We start from the raw sequence: 12,092 nt of genomic DNA on the forward strand, positions 1-12,092 counted from the left end.
CTTCTGAATCATAGTCTTGAAACCGGCAGCTTATGCAATTCCCCACGTGGCCAATCCCCTTCGTTGCTTGAAAGGCCTCAACGACCTATCAGAAGGCTCTTTGCGCCGATCAGAGCCCCTTCAGTCGATGAGAGCCTCTGCGTCGGTCAGGCACCACCAGTACCGAACAATCGGCTTCGTGCTGGTCTGGGCAGGAGGCCCCATCTCCCACACATGAGAGCCTCTGCGTCGGTCAGGCACCACCAGTACCGAACAATCGGCTTCGTGCTGGTCTGGGCAGGAGGCCCCATCCCCCCCACATGGACAAGACCGGTGCCCGATATTTGCATTAATCGGGCCCCTTATGCAAAGAATGACCCCTGTCTTGACCAGAGGCCCACAGTGTCTATCAGAGTGTCCTGTGTCGGCTAGGGGCTCCGAGTTGGCCAGCAGAACATTTGCTGAACAGGGACGCGGACAGGGCGCCGAATGCAAGAGGGCCTCGTACATTGGTCGGGGTCCTCTGAAAAAGAAAGGAGATGTGAGGGCTTATAATGCAAGCCCACCATGAGACCAAGCCCACCAAGACCCTGTGTCAGTCAGGGCTCCAGCACCGGACGGGCCCTCCGCCCGATGTCAGTCAGGGATGTTCAAGCTCAGCTGAACTCTTTGCCAATTATTGAAGCCCTGCGATTATCAGGGATCTTTTTTGCGGCAATGGGAGCCTCTGCGTCAATCCGGGGCCAACTTACCGGGTCAGAGGATCTTCTGCAACAGGGAGGGGGTCTCCATTTTGCTAGAATGATAGCCGGTAAGCACCCCGCGCTGGGACGAAATGGCCCTTCAGTCCCTGACCGGCAGCGATAATGTGCCCCGGTCTTCTACCCATGAACCCCTGGTCTGTGAAAAGGTAAGATGTCTAATCAGGAGACTTTTGTCCGTCTCTTTCTGGATCATGATTTGGCTCATGGGCCAATCATTTTGGGATGAGTGATGAGCTGAGTCGGCTTGCTAGGAAAAATGCCGCCTTTAATCATCAGCTGAATCACATTTTCGTGAATTTCATGAGCTAAATTACGAGCCGATAATTTCTAACAGTGGTGTGTCAGTACCAAGCACTCGATGTTTTTGTTCGCGGAATGCGTGCTTTTGGTTATATTACGGTAAGAATGATCCTGCTTCTCAACCATCTATGTTCACGCCCAAATTATGGAATTTCATTGCATATTTGTCGTAAAAATGAGCGCCGTTCCTGCAAATGCTTAAGGGAATGCTGCTCCTTTGTGTGGGGATTGGAACTGAGATAGCCAGATTATAGAGCGTGTTATGATATTCAGTGCTACACCGTAATCAAAACCAAAACATGATTAGCGTACGGTATGTTTCATTTTGGGCACAGTTTAAGCATGACGTCATGAATGATGTCACACGAAAGCAGGAGAGGCCCCGATCGGCTGATAAATGTCACGTGAAACGGTCGCTGCAACGAAGGGTGTGAACGTGCTTGGTTGGAGCGTCAGTCCTCTGCAGGGTGACGAAATGAAGCTGGTTGTTATCAAAAGTCCCAGCATTTGTGAGCAGAAAACGAAAAGCAGGCTGCTAGGTTTCACGATCTGCTTAATCATAATTCAAGTGAAACACTTACATTTTAAGTCGCACTTTGCAGTGAAGTTATTTTTCTGAACGAATTCAAAGCCAAAATTTATCGAGCTCTGAAAATCCTGAGTGGAATTACAGGCGAGACCGCAGGCTGAGCGACTCTTGTTTGCACTGTGGACAACTGCTGCTCGTTTTGGTCTGAATTGTTTTGTTTCGATAAAAAGCAACACTTCAAATGAAATTTTCATACGTGATTGATGACATGATGCTACATCACCAAAGTAACTCGTGTTATGAAACATTTTTCTGCAGAGTATTGGTTCTGCCATTCACAGCTTTTATGTGGACGGCTGCTAGCTGGACGGGGGCCAATGGCCAAAAACTCAATGAACCCGTTACACAGCTCTCAAAGGGGTATACGTGCCATTTTAAAAAAGCTTTAATCTGAACCCTTTGAATGGATGGATGTCTGGGATCATACCTCACGCTAAACAGTGTTTGTTGTGTGAACTCTGACCCCTGCCATCCGATCGCGCAATTCCAAGCAACGGTAGCATTTAGTGGCCAAAGTTTTTTTTTTGGGGGGGGGGGGCGCAAGGCGGGGCAAGGTCCACCCTGCCCTCCAACGTCAACTGACCTTTAGCGCGACTGCTGCCACCGACCGCAGACTATACCTGTCAAGGATAAATAGCGAGCGCCTAAAGCGACTCGAACCCACCCCGCCACGGGTGGGTGAATCGGAATGCAGGCGCTCTAACCAGCTGCGCCACCGGGACGGACACCCGTGGACCATCGGTCACAGACGCCCGGGCTGATGAGATCTTCGACATGCAGCACATATTGAATGAGTCCAACTGTAAGAGAGGCTTACACGCCTTGAAGCTATCCATGAGTCAAAAACTTGAAGGTGTTGCAGAAGAAAAAGGACATGGCGTGGCAGGAGAGCGCGGAGATGGCTCCGTGGTTTAGCCAGCATGCAAACGCTTTTGCAAATGTGTCGTCCTCAGATACGGTGTACTTCTGGCTGTGCAATAGGCTTAGCAGCCACAGTGTTGTGCACTGGGGACGGCTGAGGTCAGTTAAGACCACCCACAAACCGCTCCATCCGAAGAAGGCGTCAAAGACAGCGTCCGTTACTATGCGGAAGGGTCAGTCTCCGATCGGTCCCTTGTTCTTTGAAGACGAGAACGAGGATTTTGTCAACATCACCTCGGAGCGGTACGTCGGTAAAACTCTAACACCCCTCTGGGCAGCCCTGCAGCGAATTCACGGGATCTATTGAGATGAGGAGTGGCTCCAGCGGGACGAGACGGCGCCGCACGTTCCCTGGCTTTACCGGACTACCAGGAGGAGCATTTCCCTGGAAGGCACATCAGTCCTAAGACTCAAGTGTTGTGGGCTCCTCACTTACCCGAGCTGTCGCCCCTGGACTTCATGCCCTGGATTGTCTTAAGGACCGCGTCTACGCGGACCACCCAGCAAACATTCAAGAGCTGTAGGCCACCATCGGACTTGAAATGGGACGCTGCGCTGTCCACAAAACTAACAGCCTCAGACTTAGACTCAGACTCGACGAGACTCACTCACACTCAGACCGACTAGACTCACTCACACTCAGACCGACCAGACTCAGACTCAAACTCGGACGAGACTCACTCACACTCGGACCGACCAGACTCAGACGAGACTCACTCACACTCAGACCGACCAGACTCAGACTCAGACTCAGACGAAACTCACTCACACTCAGACCGACCAGACTCAGACTCAGGCTCAGATGAGACTCACTCACACTCTGACCGACCAGACTCAGACTCAGACTCAGACTCAGACTTGCAGCAGGACCGCCTGCCGCGCAACCCGAACAGCAGTGGGCCCATCTTGAGCGTCTTCTGCAGGGTCGATTTGACGTACTCGATTGAATCAATATTACTCGAGCGCGTCATTTGACAGACTCGTGATCACTGATGACGTCGCTACTGTCGGTGGCACCCTGTTATGAAATTATCGTTCGAATGCCCCACAGTCCTCATCACGCGACGAATATCCTCGCCACTGCTGGGTACGGCGTGGGTAAACTTCCATCTAGGCTGCCCTGCAGAAACTAGCAGGTTTGCGCTCACTTATCATAGCTTCATGAGGTCTTTAGTAAAAAAGCTGTGATAACTTGCCTTTGCCGCTCAAAACATTACGTAACTGTTGCCAAGCGGCTAGCAAGCAGCTCTCTCGCTTTTTATAGTGCAGTAACTTATATATGCTCGTCAAAGCACTACGATATTTTGGCGAAGTAGCTGGCGGGCAGCAAGGCCATTACATTGGGCCCACTGCAAAAATAAGTAGGAAGATAAAAATGTAGAAAGCTACGGCATACCCTTCTTTTTTTGTTCTAGTTCCCTTGTTCCATGAATTTGTTTTATATACCGATATAATTCGGTTTCGTTTTGCACCTAAACGGGATAGGTTGAAAGTGGGTTTCATGTAGCGTTTCTTTTATTATGGCAGGCCTTCAGTCGAAAGCGTGCGGACCGGGACGAAGCGCTAGCGTGATAGAAATCTATGTTTCCAGATATGCTGTGCTTAAAAACTCTTAAACTTAAAAACTTAAAAACTCGGCCTACTGCAATAAAGGGCTGTGTTTTTTAGAAGAAAACAGAGAAAACAGCCTTTTTCTAGGGCCCGTACCTTGTAAAAACACCAACGCACGTTCATTTTCCGTCTTGCCGACAAGACAATGTCAGGTGCACTATCTACCAGGTACAAAGGAGAACGAAAGACAGTTGCAGTCATATCGATTACCTTAACTCATCTTAGAGTCATCAGAAGAGCTCAAATGGATCCCCTAAATGACCCTAAATAAATTTGAACTTACGTTAGAAAAAGTGTGCTCGGAAACATAATTCCCTGGTACTTTACATCCATGTCAGCTCATGCCCTGGATGACAGTGGTAGGGTTTCTTTTCAAAAACAGCCAGCCTCACCCAAGCATCAGACGCTATATTCACAGCGTCATCTGATCGTCGCAATGGCCAGCGACTGTCACCCTGCATCAATCCAAGTTTGGGAAAGTAAAGGAGATATTGGTTATTTTCGCGCCAGCGCTCTCCCTGGCTTTAGGTTGCCCTTCGTTTGTTTGTCCAACGTTTTCGGACTTCCATGCAGAGCATAACGAGAAGGAACGGTAAGGTGGTGAAGCGGAGAGGCATAACTCTTTTTAGGTCTGCATTTTGTGTTATTTGAGCACCACAGACGGCTTCTTTGGCTATCATAAAATGATTGTCCTGTGAGCTCCGCCCCCTCCCTCTACAAAGTCCTCCTGGCTGCAGTCATGCATGCCTGCACCTGGTGTTGGGGCACCTGTCTGCCTATGTTTGTAGACACCCATCTTCCCACTTTGCTCAGCGCACTCTGCTTAGGCTTTTAACGTTCTCCTCTTGGGCGTGGAAGGAAACATCTTTAGGGATAAGGGAATCCTTTCCGGGCTTGTGGTGTCACTTCGCTGAATTTATGACTCCCTTACGTTTCGACTTCTGTATGATCCCCTGCTTGGGCTCGGTGATGTAAATCTACCTGGACATTGGGACTCTCTTTATACCTGTGCAATAGATACATAGTATATACCTCTATTCTCATCTCGGTCGCTGAGGACCTACCTTTACCTAGAGCTTGAGGCGCCCCTGTCTAGACTTAGGGCAAATTGTTACTGATGATTAGTGGCGCCCTTTTCTCTGGCTTGGAACCCCTCCTAAATGAGTCAGACATCGATCTGCGTGCGCTTAAGGGGGCTCGTTCACCTGGGCTCAGCGGCGCCGCTCTACTTGGAGCATCTGCCTTCGAACTTCTTATGGCAAGGACACTTACACTGGCCGAAATGTCTCCCAAATTTTCGGGCGCCAAGAGTATGTAGCCTGAGCCCTTATGTCACCAGGGGATTGCGTCACTGGGTATAAAACATGCTCTAATACTTTGTGATGCTTGGTTAACATTACGAGCGAAGCAAATCAACCACTTGCAGCCTTACAAGGAAACATCTCATGCATCCTATCAGCGAATGTTAGATGACGACTGGAACACTCTCCTTATGCCATATTAATCTTAGCGGATGATGGTTTATGGCTGGCATCGCTAGTCACTGCAGCAGCGCATAAGGATGGCTGCACCTTTCTGGTGTGCGTTTAACTATTCTTTCTATATAGATTCGGTTTATAAATCAAATCTTTTCGAATTACTTCTCGAGAGTTTAGATTTTATGCTCGAACGGCAATTGCTGGGATTTTTCGAATGGTCTCCTCGCTCATTATCACCAACAAGTAACCCCACCAGCAAGACCTTCGTTGGCTTTCCCAAGCTGGGGATAACATTTCCGCTTATTGGTTTTTATCATTGACATGTATCATAGTCCTTCAAAGCTTGTTTCGTTTAGAATACGTTGTTAAATTATCTAAAACCTCAAACTATGCGCCTTAAACTAAGCTCCGTCTCTTAACAATTTAACCAGAGGCTTACTTGTTATCCGAGCCGTTATCACACCAGTGGGGTGCGAAGGTCAAAACAGAGGTAGATGCCAAATAGATATAGCAGTGATTTCAGGCCCCAGTCTCCGATTGGAGACTCACACAGTGACGTGGGCTCCATCTCAGAATAACTGGGGGTGATGTCGAGAGCTGGCCTCAGAGAGAGAGAGAGAGAGAGAGAGAGAGAGAGAGAGGAGAGGGGGGGGGGGGGGGGGGGGGGAGGGGAGAGAGAGAGAGAGAGAGAGAGAGAGAGGAGAGAGAGAGCGAGAGAGAGAGAGAGAGAGAGAGAGAGAGAGAGAGAGAGAGAGAGAGGCTGGTGACGACGTCACGTGCCATGCCCGGGTCCAAGAGGGCCCAGCGGTGCCGTCGGAAGCTGAGGCTCGAGAGCAACCCGCGGTGCTGCTGGAGACCTCCGTCCGGGAGAGATCACCGCAGGCACTGGAGGCCTGGGTCCGAAAACAACGATCACGGCAGCGTGGATTCGCAACGCCGCTCGCTTCGTTGCCGTGCCATTTCAGCTTCCCCGCCACTTGAGCTGACACCGATGATCTCAGCGGTTTAACACGTCGGAATGTGGCTGCCGATCGCTGCTGACATTGGTGGGTCTCTTCCGCCCGGGACAGACCAGACAGAGCGGAGGACCTGGGTCCGCTCCAAGTGACCGGGTGACTCCGCGGCTCGGTGGTCGGGTCTGCGACGCGCCCGTGGCGTCTCAGGGGCCGCGGCCCGGGAGACACCAGTGGCGGCGTGAGACTTCTGGGTTCACGCGGATTAGGGACGGCGCTGGGGGCCAATGGGGGTTACAGGAGCCACCAGCTGCGGCGGCCGGTAGTAAGTGTCACATACATGTGCTAACAGTAATGTGTGAATGAAATGAGTAACCACAATTGGGAATCGGAAAAAGTCGAAACAGCAACTTTTCGCGACGACGAATGTGCAGAGAAGCACGGGCGGCCCATCACTGAACTCAGCTTTGTGTCCTCCACCAGCCGCCAGGTACAAAGAGGCTCGCCACTGCCCCCATCAGCCGCCGCGCCGCGCGCTGTGCTCCAGACACCCCCAATGAGGCGTCGTACGGTGGTCTGGTCCAAAGTCCGGATCTTGCATGGGATTCCTCTCTGCATCTCGGCCATAAGTGTTGCGCAGCAACCATCTTTGTCAACCATGTTTTTCGACTTCGTTCTTGGAGTGCCCAAAACTTTTCGATGGGCCTTATTTGAGGTGCTGTTGGCATGGGTTAGAGAAACCTTCATGTTTTCCTCCTTCAATTTTTCGTGCATGCCCTCGGGGTAGTGGAGCGGTTGCAAGCTCTGATAAGAACGCAGTTTTTGTGATTGTTTTGATAAACATGTCCAACCTTGAAATGCACGCATTGTTATAGGTTGTAGCCTTCTTAGCAATTATGTGTGCTACGTACTGGTGCTTGATGTCCTGGTCTGACCTTACAACCCATATCATGACCTTCTCAGCGAACCTAGAATTAAGCCGATATTTTACGCCTGGTTTATCATTTTCTTGTTAGTGTACTATCGTGCACTAGCTCGGACTTCTGGGTTGGTGAAGTAAAAATATCTTATAAATACATGAAAATATAGTTTATCACCACGACGCTTTCGATGGTGGGCTTCACGAGGACTTTTCCCAGACGTTTACGTGCTGTACGCTGACGATTCTACTGGCGGGAGGGTCGCGCGGTGCCAGTACATGCCTTGCCGTCTTTGCTTTAATAATTTTGGGCACGTATTGTAGGCTATGCTGAATTTGGCACCCTTCCGAAATCGTGAATGCTCGCCGTACCGTTTGAGGTAGATTGCCAGGGGCTTACTGCTTTCTTCCCACTTTTGTGGTGTACCACAAAACATAAATTTTACATTTTACGGTACATTTTCAAGGCCTCCTGCTTTTTTCCCCGTTTAGTTGTGGCGCACATGTGCAACCCCAGCCAGGTCTTCGTTTTCGAACCATACCTTCATGCCATCTTTGCGGCATGTTGCATATAGTGTTGTCTGGAGCAAGCACGGACTAAAGCAATTCACGCCGCGTGACTTTTCTGTCCGCCAGTACTCGGTGCACAATTGCTGGGTCGGTTCTACGCTCCGGCATCCCGCCCCGGCGTCTTCTAGCGCCGACATCCTAGGAGGAGCGAAAGTTGGTTGACTCGCATTTATTGAAGATGAAAGTGGCTTTGGTGCGAATGCTCATGTTTTCTCGTGGGTCCTTCTATTTATGGAGACTTGGGTCCTTTGCTATGAAAGCTACAACCGTTTAAGGTTTTTTTGTTTATCTTTAGTTGTCGACCTTTGTCAGTGTTAACGAACAGTTATCTCTATGAAGTTTTTGACAGTATTCAAACATTATGTATTAATATTTGCTTTACATTATATATTATTAACATTATATATGATCATTATGTATTATATTTGGTTGTTTTGTAAATGTGATAAAATTGGTCGTGAAATCGCTGAAATCGGTAAGCTTTCCTGATGGGTTTCTGGTTTCCTGGCTAACTTAAACTTTCACGAGTACACCGTTCAAGCTTGGGAGGGTGCACTGTCACGTTCGAAGCCCTACTGGGCTGAAAGTTGGGAACGTTTGAGTCCCTCCAAATTGATCCGATCCGGCACTTCTGCTGAATGAAAAATTGTGTCCATAGCGTAACAGCATGTTATAACATAGCATAGCATCATGTTGTAACATAGCATAGCAGCATGTCACGACATAACATAACAAGATGTTAGTTAATTGTGATTCATTCGCATGCATTGTTGCGCACACGCACACACAGAGCATTTAAGTAGCCCATTAAAAGTGCAGGTTATGTCAAATAATCCCTTACATTTTACTTAAGCATTACTGAAATGACTGGTGACAATTATCTGCGTTGAAAATCAGATTATTCAAGGTCAGAGCTTTATCAGATCGTGTACTGAGAAAACCGAAATCAATGCAATACTTTTACATCTATTACTGATATATGTTCGGTTGGCGGTTATTGGTCGAGCAATGTCAATGTCAATGCCAACATGACTAATTTCCATGGAGAAAAACCCAACGGACGCATCAAAAGGTTTGGCGCATCCTTAAGAATAGTGAAACGTTGTTGACATGTCACAAGCTTAGGACATCTTAGTACAAGTGCTGTCAGTTTGTTGGTTTAATGGTATAAGTTTGTGATAGATTTTTTACGTTTTGCAGGGTCACTCATATCAATAAAGATCCAGTCAAGAACGTGTGAGCCAGTTAGCTTTGCTTTTAAAGGTAAGATTGTTCCTACAATGCAGCTTTTAACGATTTCACGACTAAACTTATCTTGTGTACATCCTCTGTTTAAAATATATTCTACTATATTTCAAACGATTATGATGGTTTGCAAGGCTATTTATGACGCATGTCGACGTGACACGGTGTAGTTAATAAAAAGTTGTGATGAAATATGGCTACCGGCGCTCTTTTACGTCAACCAACAACGCATAAGAATCATTGCTCTACTGTTATACTTACGCACTCATATTGTTGACGGTTACTGATAATTATTCGATTGCATCACAAACAGTACCAAAACACGCGCAAGCAGAAAAAAAATCATTTTCTAAACCCAAAAATGCACTCGCACATGTCGAAGAAAGGGGTATGTATTGAAAAGGAGGATGCACGGTATATTAGACTCTGTCCCCTGATACAGACACTACCTCACAGCGACCGACGTGGCCTCAGCGTCGGTCGCGAGGCCTGTGTGGCGGGCGGGCCGGGTCACGACCCAGCCCTCCCAGACGGGGCTGCACTCACCGGCGGCGCTGCGTGCTGGCCGGCCGGCTCCATAGCGCTGCGGCGGCAGCCGGACGGCGCCGGCCTCAGGCGGCACTAGACGGAGCCGGCGGCCATGCGGCGGGGCGGGCGCGGGCGGCGGTACGCGCCCGTCACTGGGGCCGTCGGCGCCGGGCGGCCGCCTGCCGCCGGCCGAGCCGATCGATCGCCGCGCCACCGGCGTGCCGCCCAGGCCGGAAACGGGTCCGGCCGGCGCGCAGCCGCGCCCGCCGCCCGCACAGGTGCCGCCGCGCGCCGCTCAACGCTGCACACACTTGCACGCACACGCTCACGCCCGCGCCCTCGCCCGCACAGCCGCGCCGCCACGCGCTCTCACGCGTAGGCATGCGTGCTCGGTCGCGCTTCTTGCCGCCGCCGCCGCGCCGCGCCGCGCCGCCCGCACGCTCACGCACACGCGCCACACGCGCCGGTGAGGCGGCGGAGGCGGCCGGGCGACGCCCACGGCGCCCACTCCGCTGACGACAGCGGTGGAACAGCGAGCAGCGCGGCTGAGTTATCCCCGTCGACACAGGTCTCAGGGGTGGGTCGGTAACCTTCCGCGCAGGCGGGCGTCGACGCCCCCGCGGCGGGCATCGGTCCCTGCCGCCGCGCTCGCGGTAGATGTTCAAGAAAGGCGACGATCTTCTGCTGAGGAATGGCCTGGTGCAGCGGGAGGATACCTGACTCTCTGTGCTGTCAAGCTAGCACACACTTAGTTGGCTCGTATGTTTTGAGGGGGCATTTGCGCGCTCGTCTTCCGCATTTCATCGTCAGAGGTAAAGGTCGGACAGACAAAAAAGAGCGCGATTGGTACTGTTTAATCATATCATTGGAACTATGCAGCTTTCCACTTCACTCCTGGTAAATTCACTCTTACTTGTCGTTGTTTTGTTGCTGTATGGTGGAGGGAGGTATTGGTCTCTGAGTTTTCACTAGATACCCGAATTCCAGAGCTAATCTGTGCTAAAAACCAGGCGTTGGGTTATAGCAAAACAAATCAAAACGAATGCATGACATTGGTTGCTGGTATTCTTTTTGACAATAACCCTTTTAACTACCATTAATTAGCCAAGCGAACTAGTGACTGCACATTGCTTATCCTTACATTATGGCCTCGTGGTAATGTAATTCAAATTTCAGTTCATCACGACTCGTGTAAAAACGATTATAACAGCTTCATCTTTGGTCAAGTTGGCAGCTTTTTATGTTCATGCAGGCTTGTCCGGAATTTTAGCTTACTGGTGAGTCCTAGTGTGCGTCATGGGTTCATTCCAAGACATAGGAGACATTCGGTCACCCCAGGTATCATCGACATCATCGACAGTAAGTTGTGTGCTCTGTGGTTAATAACTGACCCCACTATGCCAGGTCAAAAGGTACTGTTTTCACGAAAATCAAACTTTGCAGCTTCACATGTTTATCCACAGTTGTCAATCTGTATTCTTTTCGGTGAGCCACTGACCTTCCCAAGGTCAAGTGAGGCCTCCCGGCGGTAACTTTCCCCGACCTTCTGGACCCTATGTACCGACGGTAACCTTCCCCCGACCTTCTGGATCCTATGCAACGACGATAACTTTCCCCCACCTTCTGGACCCTATATACCGACGGTAACTTTCCCCCGACCTTCTGGACCATATGTATCGACGGTAACTTTCCCCCGGCCTTCTGGACCCTATGTACCGACGGTAACTTTCCTCCGACTTTCTGGACCCTATGTACCGACGGATAACTTTCCCCCGACCTTCTGGACCCTATATACCGACGGTAACCTTCCCCCGACCTTCTGGACCTTATGTACCAGCAGGACATTAAAAATGGGAGCTTATGAATCTTATGTAAACGTGTGTAAGAATCATATGAATCTTACATAAGGATGCCCCGCATTGTCACAGGTTTAAAAAACAAAGAAAATTCAAACTACGATGTTACGTTCAGTTGCGTGCAGCTGACTGGGTTTGTCACGCTCTTAACACGCACTCGGGTGGGGATAGGGGGTGGGATAATTTGCTCCCCGAATGGTATTCGCGCATAATTTCCGAACAGCGCGGCGCAGCCATGCCAAACTTTATATAACTGTAAAATGAATAGTGAATATTTCGGTATAGAAGTCGAAGTCAAGCCGTGGCTCTCAGCGAAGGTAATCCATAGAGAACTGTTCAATCTGATGCGGCAACGGAGTGTTAGGCGAAGCCGTATATC

General features: G+C 49.9%; 1 protein-coding gene across 1 annotated transcript in view; it reads right to left on the minus strand.

Moving 5' to 3' along the window:
* LOC119109919 (uncharacterized) overlaps positions 1 to 11,155 on the minus strand; it is a 66,587-nt gene extending 55,432 nt beyond the window's left edge. The window contains exons 1-2 of the mRNA XM_037233665.1: positions 11,133 to 11,155; positions 9,876 to 9,900 (exon numbers count right to left, since the gene is read on the minus strand). Of these exons, the coding sequence (XP_037089560.1) occupies positions 9,876 to 9,900; positions 11,133 to 11,155 (48 nt within the window). The remainder of the gene's footprint in view (positions 1 to 9,875; positions 9,901 to 11,132) is intronic.
* Positions 11,156 to 12,092: the final 937 nt, after the last annotated feature.

This window comes from Pollicipes pollicipes, unplaced genomic scaffold (genome assembly GCF_011947565.3).
Source record: "Pollicipes pollicipes isolate AB1234 unplaced genomic scaffold, Ppol_2.1 Scaffold_7231;HRSCAF=8579_pilon_pilon_pilon, whole genome shotgun sequence".
Taxonomy (NCBI): Eukaryota; Metazoa; Arthropoda; class Thecostraca; order Pollicipedomorpha; family Pollicipedidae; genus Pollicipes; species Pollicipes pollicipes.